The sequence below is a fragment of the Thunnus maccoyii genome, chromosome 11, assembly GCF_910596095.1.
Source record: "Thunnus maccoyii chromosome 11, fThuMac1.1, whole genome shotgun sequence".
Taxonomy (NCBI): Eukaryota; Metazoa; Chordata; class Actinopteri; order Scombriformes; family Scombridae; genus Thunnus; species Thunnus maccoyii.
The window spans coordinates 33153113-33170028 of record NC_056543.1 but is presented as its reverse complement, the minus strand read 5'-3'; the positions used below and the strand labels follow the sequence as shown (position 1 = coordinate 33170028).

The window sequence follows — 16916 nt, the reverse complement described above, 5'->3', positions numbered from 1 at the left end:
CAACAGCCACTGGCCTATCACCAGGAGGTGGAGGATCGCAACATCCAGCTGTGATAGTGAGTCTCTGTGCCGTGTTAGCTGCCATGTCTTCCCTGCCAGTAGCTGCACCATGGGTGGGAACTGTGCTCGTGTGTTCTGGGGCCACCAGAATAACTGCTAGATGTTCCTCCTGAATGAGCACTAAGAAGCAAGGAATCAGGGTAATGCATAAAAAGGGACCTCTGGGCCACGGCTGGTGAGAGAAGGCATCCACTCCTTCTCTCACCACAGTGCACATTGCACGATCTCTCATGAGGCAAACAGATCCACCTCTGCTTTCCCAAATCTGTCCCACAACATGTGGGACTTATTGTGGGAGGGACCCCTGTGAGACATCAAGTCTGCTGCACGGTTCTGTATTCCCGGGATGTACACCACTTTGATAGAGTGCAGGTGTTTGTGAGACCACAGCAGGAGGCTCCTGGCTATTTCCAGAAACCAAGCTGAGTGTACACTGCTGCTGTCATGTTGTCTGTTCTCACTAATATCTGTTTGTCAGCAGCGGAGCAGTGTGTTTTAACACTTTCAGGGCTGTGGACAACTCCAGACAGTTTATGAGGAGAGACAGAGGCTTCTTCAACCTCCGACAACTTGAGATTGGCACGCTTCTCCTCAGCCAGAGAGAGATGTGTCCGTGTACACTGATGTGTGATGTAGCCTAGCTCTCCCGAGAGGAACCCCCATCTACGGAACATGGGGGGGTTTTCCAGTAAGCCAGGTCTGACTACAGTGAGAGAGGAATAGTCAGCACACGTCTTTGCCGTGCCGTATTGGGTTGAGACGCAGGCGGCTGAACCATCTCTGAATTTTCCTCATGTGGAGGAGTCCCAACAGGACAACCATGTGACTTGCAGACATCATGCCCAGCAGATGCATCACAGATAGCGTCATCACCACTCTGTGGGGAGCAACACGTGACAGGAGAGAGTTTAGTGCTTCCAGCCTGGCTGGGGACAGCTCTGCTCTCATGGTGGTGGAGACCATGTGCACAGCCACGTAAGTTATCAACTGGGTTTGAAGCAGAGAACTCTTTTGCCTATTGATGGCTAAATAAATAATCTTGATCTCAATATTGACCAAAATAATCGTGATTATGATTTTAGCCATAATCGAGCAGCCCTACTGGCAGGTGGCCTGCAGGGTTAGTGCTAGCCCGGCGTGCACAGTGCCAAGGCAAGCCCAACAGCGGAGGTGAAGATCTGACAGGAGAATGTAGCCAGTCCGGCAGCCGGGGTACAGGTGGACACCGTTAAACTTCTTCATCATGTTATTCTGTTCTTCACTTGTTGACTGCTTGGCACTGAAGAAAAAGTGGCAGCAGAGCTCAGGTCTTGACAGTGTTATATACCATAAATACTAGATGAGGACCTGAGAGACGCAACTGTACAGAGGCACAGAAGAAAATCTTTACAACTGCGTGCAGGGATAAACCCAACAGCAACAGCTCTTAGAGGGTGAAACCTATACGAAATATAACAGGTAGGTTTTTATGCTCTTATGTCCTACAGCTGACTTACTAATTAGCTGTCTAGCCTGTAGGGCTGTAGTACACCAAAGAAAATCTTGGTTGAGTGAAATCGTACATAATCTTCAACTAATTGATTAGTTTAATTGTTAGGAGAAACACTGATTCAGTAAACGCTCAGTACGTTCAGTAAATGTTGAGTACAGTTAGACCTACCAGGCTCCATTAAGTTGGGCGAATTGGAAAACGTGTTTTGAATACACCCCTGTTTTCACAGAAAATTTGTTAGTCTGTCCCTCCCACCGCAGGAAATAATGGATTCATCCTGGAACGCTATTGATGTAGCACTCCTATCCTCATGAAATTAAAACAGCGATTATTCAACCAATGAGAATTTGGTCACACAAGAGCATATTGACCAACTAATCGACCAGTCGACCAGGAGACGACAGCCCTACTAGCCTGCTAAGTGGCGTCAGCGGCGCACGTATTCTACAGCGGATGTTTGTTTGATCACTCATTCAGCAAGCTGAGGTGCACCACAAGACGTGTCCTTCCATATAGATAGGGGACAATGATTAGAAAGCTAACATGGGTTGTTGTCTAAAGTTTGAAGCTCCTTTCAACTACGTCTACATTAAGCAAGCTAAATTCTAAAATGCCGTTTTCAAGCAAAAACGACATCCCTCCAAAGCAGGAGTTTCAGCTTGTTTCTGAACAAGCTATCAAAGTAAACAATGAAGAGAAAAACAATCCCATGAAACCATCCACCATAGTTATTATCGTTGTGTTTCTTCTCCTTCTAGTTTGTCTCATTCTGCAAATTGGCTTTAGTCAGTGTCACTAGCAGCCAATGATTAAAACTGTGACAATATTGATTTATGCAAATACAGTTAAAATCAAATAATATGATTGCTTGTTGATTGGTCATCACACACTGGCCATTGCAGTGTTCATTTATCATGCAAAATTAGTGATAATGAGTCAATTAACATTTTCCTGAGTTTGGGACAGGCCTAACAGCTACACAACTGCCAAAAATAAACAGTGTAAAAAGTTTTTTTTTCATTCTCCATCAACTTTAAGGTGCACATTTTAGTTTAAAATTCTCCTTGTAAACAATATGAAATCTTTGGATGAACAGCATGAAAGCAGAGCGTTATTGCAGTGGTGGTCAGATACAGTCCAGAGGAACATTCTAGGACACTCTCACCTGTAAACATCATTATCCACGACTATGCCTTCTGTCAGGTGAGGCCAAGTGGTTGCAAGATGAAGTTCACTACAACAGCCAAAAACAGACACAAAATAATTGACAGTGTATATGTGATTATGTTGTAATATCTGCTGCACAAAGTGTGGAAACTGAAACCTTATCAAAGCCCAATGAAAACACTGCAATTTCAGTTTTGTTTGAGGTATTTTGCGAATTACTAGAATGTACCATCAGTTACAATGCCTTTACCTGATTGGCTCCTCACAGGCTCCAAAAGGAAGCTTCCCAAATTCCACGCCTCCTACCTCACCACCAAGGAGTGTGTCAAAGTCTGCCAGGAAGAAAAAATAAAAACAATAAAATACAAAGAATACAAAAGCAATACAATATGAAAACAGCTGCATTGCAAAGCAGTAAATCTGTTGTCTCAATAGTCTCCAGCATCGGTGTTAGGCCACATTTAACAACAGATTTACTGCTTTGAACAAGCAACAAAGTTCACTGGCTGAAAAGGGAGACATTGCCTTTGTCATTTTTGTACCATGTGCACATAATGCACAATAAATATGTATTTTCAGACATTTTGAGTGTCATTAGTGTAAAATGCATGTACTATGTTGTCACCTACAAAAAAATCTTATATGGAGTCTGTCTTTGTGATCAGCCTATCATATGTTTTAAATTTTGTCAAATAAATCTATCTATCTATCTATCTATCTATCTATCTATCTATCTACCTATCTATCTATCTATCTACCTACAAAGAATGACTCTGAATGCAGAATACACGACATGACACATGCAGTATCAAAATTGGACCCTAAACTATCTGAAACATTTCAAAGACTCTCCATTGTTTGTATACAATCGATTACTATTGGCTCATAGGAAAAAAGTTTTCTATTGATTATTATTACGTGGACCTCTCTACTTATTAGAGTCAGACTGATTTTTATGGCAGATGCCAATTTCAATATTTAGGGGTTTAAAAAGTTATTTAAAACTCAGACAACAATATATCAGCCAATACTCATTTTTTAACAGAATCGCATATCATAAACAAATATTTTTGATGAGGATCCCTTATATTTAGTTACTGAAGAGTTCTGACTGAGATATGTAAATTATGCATTTCAATTCAAATTCAAAGTTCATTAAGGACACGACTCATGGAGGGTCCATAGCACAATAACACACAAAGTGTAAAGTATAAAACAAAAACAAAAACAAACAAAACAAGACAAAACAAAACAAAAAAGCAAAACAAAACACCTGTATGTTCAACCCTGTACATAGCTGTTTGTGTTTGCTTTGGTAGAATTAGATTTTAGAATATTAATAATAATAAATTTAGTTTATTGAATGAAGCATTTGTGTTAATTTTGCTAAGTTTAATAAATACTGTTATATCTTCAAAAAGAGGTTCCTTTTGTCATTATTGTGTTTTATATATTGTTAAAAGTGGCTGATTGAAGGAGTCAGAGCTCGAATTCAACCCTTCTGTGTTCACCTGTGAATGTTGATGTCACTCAGATATTAACATTCTAGGTGAACTCTTTTATGAGACTACCTTGTTTTGTTATTGGTCCCGGTTTCCAGGTGGTGCCATGTAATTGTTAATTCATATTAATATTTTTTTTAGTTTAATAATTAGTAATTATCTCTGATAATTATTAATTAATTATTGCTAATAACCAACTGTGCTCCTCACAGATCCAACATATTGGTGCCTTCCTGTGTGAGACTACCCTGATAAACAGTTGGTGCCTGAATTATTGATTGATATTAATAATCTCTTGATTTCATTATTCATAATTATCAGATAATCATGAATTATTACTAATAACCACACATACTCCTACCAGTACCAACAGCTCTCAGTGAAATTCCCCTGAATAAATAAAGGTAAAAGAAAAAACAATAATAATTTTCAAGTCAGTGACAGCTGGTTACTGCAGGGCGCTGGGGCCCTTTGAATTATACAGAGAAGAAAAGTTATTAAAACATGTGAAAGATAAATTATTTATTTTGAAATAAAAATGTTCATTCGTACTCTGTGCCTTGTAGTCACGGCAAAATTTATTAAAAATGTGTTTTCAAACTGCATTGGGTTAATTTCGGTGTGAATACGTACCAAATGAGTGTGTACAGTAAGCAAGATGACGAGATGAGGAGTTTAGTAATGACTAACAGCTAGATGAAGGCTACAGGACTGGCATTGAAGAGGTGACAAAAAAAATCAACACTTTCTGTACAGAATAATAGACTGTGTGAAATTTCGTTGCACCTTTGAGCTGGCTTTGCACGGCCGTGACAAGAGTGATTGCTCTGATAAGGCCGGGATATTCCATGGGTTGGTGGATTTTGCCGCATCCCTTTAGGGAGTGCTGAAAGTGCACCTTGATAATTAAGAGAACTATTTAAGAAAACTTGGAAAACGGTGCACAACGAGGGATGTAGGTGAAATGTCATCTATAGATTATTTTTGTTTTGATTCTTTTCTCTGTCCCATACTGGGCCACAGCAGGGAACACTTGTCCTTCACAAACCATCTTGTGCCACCCTGCTGCAGGGGAACAAGTTTGAACAGTACAAAATAGCATTTGAAAGTGCACTGAGCAACACTTTGGGGGGACTACACAATGCTCAATGCAAAGCTGAAGACAGAGTTTAGCCTCATCTCCAGCAGGACAGGTTAAAAAAATGATGTGGTGCTGTGGAATGATACCAGCTGTTTATGTAGAATAACCTTGAAGAAGTTTTCTCTTCACCACACCCATGACCACAACGAAAGCTGAGAGTTGTTTCTCTTGTTCGTCTTTTGTTGTGCTTTGCATCTCAGTCACTTGCCCTCAAAAAATCATAATTGTGATCAATAACAATCATAATTCTAATCGACCTCTTGTGTGGCCAACATAGACTATTTCCCCTATTATTATACATACTCCAATATGAGTTATGTCACTGGACAAATAATTTCATATTTGAGTTGTACACAATAATAATTCATAATTACCCCCTTAAAATCTAAAATCTATGAGTTCACAAATTCCTACAACAGTATTTCATACAGAGCACCTTGTGCATGCCAACCATCCAATCATGGCCTGCATGATCCACATTTCAATTATGCCCTATGTGTTTTCAAGTATAGGGTTGCAATTCAAAATGTCAATTTACTGAAGTGCAGTTATAACATTGAGCTCCTACAAGGAGTGACATTTAATGATCAGTGCAGTAAAATAATTATTTCACAATATTACTATTACAGTGATATTTTTAGCTATTAAATTGTATTGTACTTATTTTGAACTTTGTTATCCTGACAGCCCTGTTCTTGTGGAAGTGACACTATGTGATCATGGAGATAATTTGGTAATAGGTGTAACTACATCACTCTGTTCTGCATGTGCCTACCTGGGGGCTGCTGTGGCCATGAATACTGCTGCCAGTCCTGGAGAATATAGGTAAAACGGATGGCAATATTGACTGGAGGTAGAGGGGATAGGGTGCAGCCCTGAGGAGAAAAAAAACAGAAAAGTCTGGTTAATATGTTCTCTGCATGCCACTGTTACTGTACCATTTACACTTAAAATATGTTTTAGTTACGGACATTACTCTTTAGCCCTTACATCCAGGAACTAAACCTGGATTTTTATAGGGTCTTTTCATTAGCCCAGGTTGGTCAGCTTTAGCTACACCGTGCTGAGCCAACCTGCAATTAAACATGCTTCACAGAAGGGAATAGCCGCGATGAGCTGCGCTGCTGCCGTCCTGCTTGTTGGCAGGGTCAACTGTGGTCAACCCGTGACGACCCCCTTCTCCCCCTAAAAAAAGTGGTATGTTGTGAGCAGTGTTGCCAACCAGTTTTCGGGGGAAGTTGCTACAAGCAGTCGTTCTGTTGCTAAAAGTTGCTAAATGATGGTGTAATGTCATCACATGATGATGTCATTATATACTGACATAAAATTGCGTCATTATGTAGCGAACACAATGACATTACTCAAATTGACTGGCCATCTCAGTGAAAAATATGACTTGAAATTTGTTTGTTTATATGTATTCATTTATTATCACATATTTTTATTTGTAAAATTAATATAAACACAACACATTCATCATCATTATTATTATTATTATTATTATTATTATTACTATTATTAGGGGCTGCTGTGGCTCCACTAATGGTGGAGGTGGTCCACTAATTGGAAGATCGGCGGTGCGATTCCCGACTCCTCCAGTCTGCATGTCGTAATGTCCTTGGGCAAAATACTGAACCCCAAAAGTGTCAAACATTTTGACCTGACAAAGATCCAAGTAGGATCGATGCATTGTCATTACATTTTTTGGGATTGGGGTTACCTTTTTTCATTGATTTGGTTTTTCTACACAAAAAAACATAATTAGCATGTTAAAATCCTTGAAATGGCATCTACTCGTACTCCTAATTAAAAATTCCAGTCTATAAATATGTAAATATATTTCATTTCAAAAGTTTAATTATTTCACAGAAGATGTCTCCTCCTTCAATTTAAAGTCCATTCTCAGTGTATGTACACTTGAGACTTCAAGTTTCTACATCACACTTGTGTTGTTGAATACTTGACCAGGATTGGCTACAAAGTATTTGTGATGTCACAAATCATGCTCGTAGGCCCACCCCTTAAAATTGAACTTTCAATAAGCTCAGAGAACCTTTCCTCCTTCAGCAGGTGAATGTGTAAACAAACTCTGCACATACATCATTCTGCACAGAGAACAGAACAACATCCAACTGAAGGTACAAGAACAAAAAGCTTAGCAATAACTTATCTTTTACTTAACAGTTTACTTACTGCACACTAGCAGCTGCTTGGCTGATGCACAGCTAGGGGAGAGACACTCACCTCGGCCGGGTGTCACAACATGTCACCACTTCTTCTATGCACTTTTTCAGCTAGGCGGAGAGACCGTGTGTTGTGACAGTGTGTTTGACAGAGAAACTGTCACTTTTCATCACTTCCATGCACTTGTTGAGCGTGTGACAGACAAAATCGTTTTTGCGTTTGAGTCACTCTTCAAAAGTTGTCTGTTTTAAAAGTAGCTAAATATGTTGATAGGTGCTTTTTGAAAAAAAAAAGTCGGCAGGGGAGTCTGAACCGTTGCTAAATCTAGCAACAAAATTGTTAAGTTGGCATCAGTGGTTGTGAGAATTAAATGAACCTTCCCCTTAGAGGGAAGGGTCACTGCAAACCCACTCAAAGCGTTTTTTTTACATCACAAGTCACATTCACACATTCATAAACATTCATACGCTGAATGGGTACAGGGGCTACCATGCAAGGTCCCAACCTGCCCATCAGAGGGATCTAACCATTGGGGTTCCGTATCTTGTCCAAGGACAGGAGCCGAGTATCGAACCACCGATAGTGGACGACGTGCTCTACCTCCTGAGCCACAGCGGCCCCTATGATGAAACATTTCTATCCTGGTGGTCTCCCAGGATGACAATGCCCCAATTCATAGGTCACAAGGAGTCAATGGGAAACTGTTGGTAGCGTAGCTCCTTTTAAGGAACAGGGCAGAGCAGAATATTTGTGTGTAGTGGGTGGGTGAGTGGTTGAGCAAAAGAGCGAGCGGCAGAAAAGTGACGGTGAATGTGAGTGGTGGAAAATGTTAGCTTGTCAGTCAGGCAGTAAATGCACATTAAAGACTACAGTGTGTCAGTTAAAAAATGCTAAAGTCACATCTGTTGTTACCCCAAGTGCTGGAAAAGTGAAGGGGGTTAGCTCTGAAGTTAGCAACAATGGGTTAGCATAACCTGAAGACACTAAACAGAGAAATAGAGAACAGAGAAATATGTAGCCATGTATATGTAGCTGCTGAGTCTACCGACTTTTGCTCAGCCCCCCCACAACAAGTAAGAGCTGAGGGTGGCAGCAGTGATGGTCTGGGAGAGCATCACCAGGGAAGATGGAGGGTGTCTTCTGATGTCTATGGCTCCAACACTTCAGCCAGTCATTGACCACAAAGGACTGTCCACTAAATATTAAAAGATGTTTTATGTGTATCTTCTGGTACATTTGTATGGACTACAATGAGAACCACCGGAAACCCCAGTCAAATTCCTTGTGTGTTCAAACATTCTTGGCCAATAAAGCCGATTCAGATTTTTACACATGCAAATTGTTTACCACTTTCCAAGGGAAATGTGTGCAAAAAATATCTGTGTTAAGGTCTGCACTCATGTCAGTTTTGTACATGAGAAATGCAACAGCTGGAAATATTTGCGCAGAAATATATAGAATTGAATTAAATAATTGCGCCAGACTCAGTTCACCCAGGTTAACAATTAGATGAGTTCCTCTCTATCAGCAGCATGACATGCTCATGTTTTGTATCTCTACTTTCTACAAATGACAACCTGTGACAGTGATAAGATCAAATTAGCTTGAGATTACTCAAAAGTCGACTTTTCTCTGACTGACTCGTCTGAGAGGGAGGAGAGGGCCTATAAAACAAACAATATCAGATTCAATTCATGAAACAAGATAGATTTGTGATTATGCTTGGTACAGGTTTGCCTCTAAGCAAACTCATGGCATTTTTCAATTGTTTTTGGGGTAGTCACACTGAGACATGCTGGGAGCACTTAGGCTGAGTCACCATGCATGTAATTTTCCATTACATGACACAGCAAGGTAAAGAAGTTGTTTACCTGCTGGAGGTGGGCTGATTTGCAGAAAATGCAGTAAGAGTCTGTTTTCTGCAGCTCTTCATCAAACATCTCACTGTGGCTGTCTCTGATTGTACTATTCCTCCTGGAATTATTTCTAGCTGATCCACTGAACAAATAGCGCCAAATATCTCCATTTCTTATTTTGTCGACCAGTTTTTATTGTAAAATTGTGCCGCTAATGAAGCTCTGCTAATTCAGTTATAAACAAATTTCATTTCCTATTAATTCCTCACAATAAAAGTCCATTCCATTATTCTGTCATTTAAAAGCTTTTGATATGAAGCAGCACAAACAGGAAATGCTGGGCTTTCATCAGCAGTAACTTAACACAGTTCCAATATGGCTGAAAGCGATTATGATACAGTAAAATAAGGCAGATATCTGCAAGTACAAACAGGAACAAACAAGAGAAGCTAAACTTCAAACCACAAAAAAAAAAATCAGCTTGACGGTACAAAAATGCTAAGAGCTTAACACACAGAGGTGTGACAGGTTGTCCGCAGTGGGCCCTGTCAGTGAACGGGACTGCAGCAGCACGGCTCATAACCGTTATCCCCTGATGTGAGGCTGTAGTGGAGACTGATTTCATTGTGGGTTGGCTTGGTTCAGCGTTGCTAAAGCAGACGGACCCGGAGCAAAGGAAAAACTCTACTGGGAGTGGTCAGTTTGTGGTGCAAACCAAGAGCTTCCATTTCTCAGTCTTTTCTTGTCTCAGTTCTGTTGTTTGGTCGACACTTGCATGAATTAGTGTCCATAGTGTCCCCTGATAGTTTTTAGACCAGCCTAAGTGAACCAAATCAAGCAGGCACCACAGTTCATTTAAACCACAACCACCAGTACAGAAAAATTATATAACATTAACTTAAAAAGAGGAAATCCTTGTCCATTCATACATAACCCCTGGAGGCAGGAACACAAATTAAAAATGCCCTCTAGTGAAAGGCGTATTGAGCATGTGTCCAAGTTAAAGCTGTATGATAGATCAAATTTATTCCATTAAGTCCATTTTTTCTGTGTGTATTATCCCATAGCACTTACTGTCTTAGACTTGAAGATGTCAAGCAGGCCAGACAGGTGGTTGTACTGGCTTGGAACCTTGCGGAGGTGGACCATCTCAAATTCAGTGCGCACACCTGGTCCCTGGCACTCTCCAGCGTACATCCGCCTCCACTTCTGCTGGATCTGCACGAACATGGGCACCTGGCTGAATGCACAAGATAAAAAGGAGCAGCCATTACTATGAAAAATTCAATACGTTAGCTATATCTCTTAGATACCAATTATATCCAGGGGCAGGTTTTCCAAACATGCTGGGTTCCTCTGAAACTACACAACAGGGCTGGGCAATAAATCAAATTTGATTTTCAATTATGATTTTGGCTTCCAACGATTATGAGGACAAGATAATCAAGATAAAACAATTATTGTGCCACATTCCATTTCACAAAGATGCTCTCATTTTCTCTTGTGTTATCCAGCACATTGTGCATCTTAGCAGCCAGACAGCACAGTGAGAGAAAGACAGGCAGAGCAGAGCTCTTCCTCATAGCATGAATGTGCCTGAATTTAACAAACAATTAAATTCAGGCACATTTTCTTATTTAGACATCTACAGGCTACTTTGTTTTAGTTTCAGTCAGACTTTGGAGTCGCATTATTGTGTTTATATATTGTGAAAAGCGGCTGATTGAGAGAGTCAGAGCTCGAACTCAAACCTTTGTTCACTTATGAACTCTTTTATGAGACTACATCACTGTCTGGTTAGTAGCCCCGGTTTCTGGGTGGTGCCCCGTTATTAAGTCATATTAATAATTTTATTATTTTTAATAATTAATAATGATCTCTGATAATTATGCCGACAGGAAACTAGGGAAGAGAGACATGGGTATGACATGCAACAAAGGTCCCTTGCTAGACTCAAACCAGGGATGTTGTGGACATGTGGCATGCGCAGCAACCATTCCACTCCTGGAGTGCTCCACAAATCTCAATTCTCACACCGTCTATGTGGTCCTTAATATAGATCAATGTTTGGAATATAACAAAATAACAAAACTGACTGAGGGATTTTTTATTTTGCTCAAACTTAAAGCCAAACCAAGACAACAGTTTGACTTAAAGACAAATCATCAGATGAAATCAGCATTTTGCATTTCATAATAACTGAAACTAAAAACTGAAACTAACATCTAACATCCTTTTAAAAGTCTGACAGACCATGAAGCAAAACTTTATCCTGTATGGTATTACAATGTAATGTAAAGCAGCAACACTGGATAGAGTGGGCAGTTAAAACAACACTAATGTCAATTTTAAAACATTTTAACTCCATTGAAGAGTTTTTGCTACCTACTTACTTTGTGGTGTTCTGTCTGACAGATTATTATTTGATGATGCACATGTCAGTTAATGTCATATATCATCCTCTGAACTCTGATTTATTTGTCTGCCCCATGAAAATGGCTCCAGTCTGTCCCCTAGCTTCAGCACAGAGGGTTCACCACCACACAGGTGGTGGTTTGTTGGTCACTCTGTGTTAACAGTAACTGCTGTGGCTCATACACAAGGTGCGAGGGCCTGTTCATTGCTGCTTGCAGCTTTAATTACAACTCGGATTTTACCTTTGAGGCTCTGGCTCGGACTCTGGTTCTATCTGTTATGATAATCACCATAGTACTTGTTGAGAAGGAAACACTGAAGCATCACTACAAATAAGTCCAAGGGGTCAAGAAACAAGCAGATGATTAGACAGGTTGGAAACAAACTAGCAGTTTATCTACATTATCCATAACACTTTATTTGGAGGTCAAACTGAAACTGGACAAAAATGAAATGTCTCTAATAATTTCTCATTGCACATTGAAACTGTGTGCACACAACTAAGTACAGTAGATCAAAGTTGAAGCAGATAAGTCGTTCTGTTAATTGACGTTTTCTCTTCTCTTGAACTTTGTTTCTAACATGAGTGATCACCTGACTGCATGTGTTTCTTCTTAGTAATGTAAGTTACCACATTTTGAGATTTCAGGTATTAGTTTGGTAAGTACAATAGGTCATTCAAAACTGTATTGATATTGCTAGATAACCACCGCACACTCGCATATAAGCTGTGAAATAAGACCACCCAGTCAGTTTGGTGTGGGCTGTCTTGTTCTGTACTCATGTGATTCAACAAGCCATTCAGATTTGATACCCTTCTGACATCACATGGGGCAAAGCTAGCTAAATTAAGCTAAGGGCGAAAAATTCATCCGTATCTCGGGGCTGGACCGGGGGACAGAACCGCTGCTTGTCGACAGAAGGCTGCTGAGCCCCGGCAAGCTCTGCAGGAGAGAGGTAGCCAGGTAGCAGAGCTGAAGTGTCCTGCGGTGCTGCTGCTGCTGTCTTCTGGAGGAATAAACACTCCATTTTGTTCTGATCTAGAGCAGTTTACTGGCAGCAGGACTAAATTTTTAAATTTTGGGATTAAGTGGATTTATCTTCAATCTTGCTTCTCAACCTAGCCGGAGCTAACACCAGAGTCACACACCACCTCTGCTGCTGTCATCAGTAATAAACATCTTAAATGCCGGCGAGTTTATTTAATTTTCAAGTATGTAGATATCTTTAATTTTCAAGCTACACAGTAGGTAGGTATCTATATGTATAAACATAGGCATAAATACGGTGCTGCCGTATTTATGCCTTTAGAGCGTTTTTAGCGTTAATTTGAGTGTGGATGGAGCAGCTACAATGTTAGCATAGCTCTGATCGATCAGAACTCCATTCAAAACACAAGCATTTTAACAGTTGTTTGCTTGTCGTCTTGCAGACAGACCTGACAAGGGATTAATTTGGGCTTTTTACAAATCAACATCATGATATAGTTATTTTGGCATCCTTTCGATCTGTTTATTGCAATTAAATAACAGCAAAATCTAAGTTTATTGACAGTCAGACTGGCCGTTCTGAACGGGGCTGTTTAGACAGGATGAAAAGGCTGCAGTGGCGCATGATCCTTGTGGTGTTTTCACCAAAACATGTCAGACACATTTTATTAAGACCCCAAGGAACTGTGTTACCTTGTGGAAAAGGGGTATAATATGGCCTCTTTAATTAACACTGCAAGCAGCTCTCACACAATTATAGTCGCTCTTTCTACCCTACGTTTTTCTGTTGCCTACTACTTCTGCATACTTTCAGCTACAGAAACCATTAAAATATCAAAATGTTAAGCTTTTTCAGGACAATACTGCCATCATTCAGTTTTCTTTATAATTTAGTTTTCTTTTTCTTTTTTTTTATTATATTTCTTTAAAGTATTACAATTTATAATGGAAAGTCTATGGGAGGAATGTTCTAAAAAACTAAAAGTCCTATAGTATTCATACCTCATGGACAGGTGTCCTATGGGGAAATGCTTAAACTATTAAAATGTGGTACCTATAGTGCCACCATATGGTCAGTTATTATGTGTTTTAGGTTTTGGCTAATAACTCATGAACCCTGAGGTGTAGCAAAACAATATTTGTTCCTTGGATGATGCCAATTCGACTGATATAGGCCACATCCATTTGCACCTGGAAAACTTTTCTGGTTTTTGGTATACACATTTTTTGCTTCAGCTGGCACATAGTTCATCTAATCTTCACCAACGTTGGTATACACTATATTTAGATGACTTCAAACAAAACTTATGAGTTTGTTTTTGGGTACACTTATTGTTTGTCTGTAATTGGTTACCAAACTTTTGAAGGCACTGCCTGATGCAACAGGCCATAGCTCCTCAATACTAAATTGAATTACAACCAGATTTGGGAATGTTGTACATACAGTCAGATTGCACAAGTGTGTAACATTTCATACAATTCTACACAGAGGGGGCACTAAAGTAACGTTAAAACATGATATTTCAGCAATTCTGTCTTTAATAAAAATGAAACTTGGTACACAAGTTCTCAATGAGAATGTGGACGACATACTGAGGCATGGCACCCATAGCCTCACCTTGTGGTCTTTAGTAAAACACCACCATACTACTTGTTAACTGTCATAATATTCCATAGTAATCAAATTCAGCAGAGGTGCACATATGGGGCTGCTGAACAAGTTTGTAGCATGTGGTACAATTTCACCTTTAGATAACACTAAAAGATTTTAAAAATTGCAGCTTGCAGCTGTAGCAGCAGCTGGCAGCAGCAGCAGAGGACAGTTTCCGACTCTCACACAAATTTCCTTCAGAAAATGCAAATGTACTACTTCTCTGTAATTTGTCATGCATCACAATGCAAACACTGTTTTACATACAGTACATAACAAAACAGATTCTTTCAAACAAACAACAAACCAATACTATAAACAGACATTTGTATTAGGACGAAAGTGAGTGATGAAGGTGACTCACCAGCCACTGTTGGCCAGAGAAATCGAGATGGAGCTGAGAAGGAGATTGCATTTGGACTCGCTGATGATGGCCTCACAGTTGGTTCCAGGGGAGATGACCACAAACTCTCGTATACCATACCTGTTAACACAGTTCCAGTTATGGATGAACACACATATAAGCAGCACGTTGTTCTCCACTTCACTATCTTTACACACCTGGTCTATTTTAGCAACCAGTTTGCATCTTTGAATTGTGCCTGCCTACATGCAGTCATAGTTGACATTAGCTTAATGCAGTGTTTATTGATACAGTTGATATTATGTGATTATTTATTAATCACAATGAATATAGTTTTATGTGGTATATGATAAATATGGTTTGAATGTATATATAAGGAAACTAAAGTCTGATAAATGGTAAATGGACTGCACTTATATAGCGCCTTTCTAGTCTTCCGACCACTCAAGGCCCATTACATTGCATGCCAACATTCACCCATTCACACACACATTCATACACTGATGGCAAGGGCTACCATGCAAGGTGCCAACCTGCCATCCTCATCAGGAGGAAAATCTGATGCTAAATACTAACATTTTGAAGGTGTGGCCTGATGCACTAAACGGGCCGTAACTCTTCAACACTAAATTCGATTACAGCCAATTTTGGGAATGTTGTGCATACAGCCACACTGCACAAGTGTGTAACATTTCATACAATTCTACACACAGGGTCGTTAAAGCAACTTTATAACATGATATTTCTGCAATCTGTTGTCTTTACTAAAATGAAACTTGGTACACATGGTCTCCATGAAAATGTGCACCACATATTGAAGCATGGCACCCCCACCTTGTGGCCATCAGTAAAACACCACCATACTACTACTACAACTGCCATATCTCTTACATTTACTATTCAATGATAACCAAATCCAATAGAGTTGTACAAATGGGGATGCTGAGCAAGTCTGTAGCATTTGATACAATTTCACCTGCAGATTTAAAAAATTGCTGCTGGAGCAGCAGCTTGCAGCGGTAGCAGCAGCATGCAACAGCTGGCAGTCACTGGTAGTGGCAACGGCTATGAGCAGCAGCCGCTAACAGCTTCTAGCTCACATGCATTTTCTTCAGAAACATTCTAGTTCACTTTGACATCAGTTTAAGAGTGTTCTAGTTAGCCGTTTTGTGATTGAAAGGTGGATTATTAGTAATCAATGACATATAGCTAAAAAGTTGATTGTAAAATTCAGACATGTTTGCAATTTACAATTTAATTTAGCAGATGCTTTTATCCAAAGCGATATACATCTGAGAGCTGATACAATACAAGCAGGGATCTAGTCAGGAGAGAACAACACAACTAAGTGCCATAAAGCTAAGTCTGAGTCCGAAAGGACGTAGGTGGCAACAGGCAGTGCACAGAGGCAATGCATAGAGTGCATAGAATGTATAAAAGTAGATTTTTTTTCCTTCAGTCCATCAAGTGCTGAGGTGTTTGTGAAAGAGCTGGGCCTTTAGTCTTTTAATTCTTAAAGATTGAGAGGGAGAAGAGAGGAGTCTAGCTAGCCACTTAGGGCCTTGTTATGGTGGTGGTACCAGGCGCCTTTCATTGGCAGAATGTAGTGAGCAGGAGGGAGCATAGACCTGAATGAGGGAGTTCAGGTGGGCGGGAGCTGTTTTAGTTGCTATTTTGTAAGCAAGTGTCAGGGTTCTGAATTTGATGCGGGCAGCGACTGGGAGCCAGTGGAGGGATACGAACAGTGGGGTGACATGCTGTTTTGGGCTGGTTGAAGACCAACTGTGCTGCCACATTGTGGATCATCTGCAGAGGTTTGAACGTACATACGGGGAGGCCTGCCAGTAAGGAGTTGCAGTAATCAATGCATGATATTACGAGAGCCTGTACCAGGAGTTGTGCTGCATGCTCAGACAGGTAGGGTCTGATCTTCCTGATGTTGTACAGGGCAAATTGACACGACTGAGCAATTGAGGCCTCATGAACCTTAAAGGTTAGTTGGTCATCGATCATGACATCCAAGTTTTGGGCAGACTTTGTGGGGCTTAGTTGGGTTGATTTGAGCTGGATGCTGATGTCTTGTTGTATAGAGGGA

At 40.1% G+C, this 16916-nt stretch overlaps 1 protein-coding gene across 2 annotated transcripts in view; it reads right to left on the bottom strand.

Annotated features, from left to right (window-relative positions):
- The window catches only part of rab3gap1 (RAB3 GTPase activating protein subunit 1), a 71539-nt gene that overhangs the window by 44457 nt on the left and 10166 nt on the right, over positions 1-16916 (bottom strand). For both annotated transcript variants that reach the window (XM_042426029.1, XM_042426030.1), the window contains exons 6-10: positions 14822-14941; positions 10477-10642; positions 6138-6237; positions 2970-3051; positions 2718-2786 (exon numbers count right to left, since the gene is read on the bottom strand). In XM_042426029.1, the coding sequence (XP_042281963.1) occupies positions 2718-2786; positions 2970-3051; positions 6138-6237; positions 10477-10642; positions 14822-14941 (537 nt within the window). The remainder of the gene's footprint in view (positions 1-2717; positions 2787-2969; positions 3052-6137; positions 6238-10476; positions 10643-14821; positions 14942-16916) is intronic.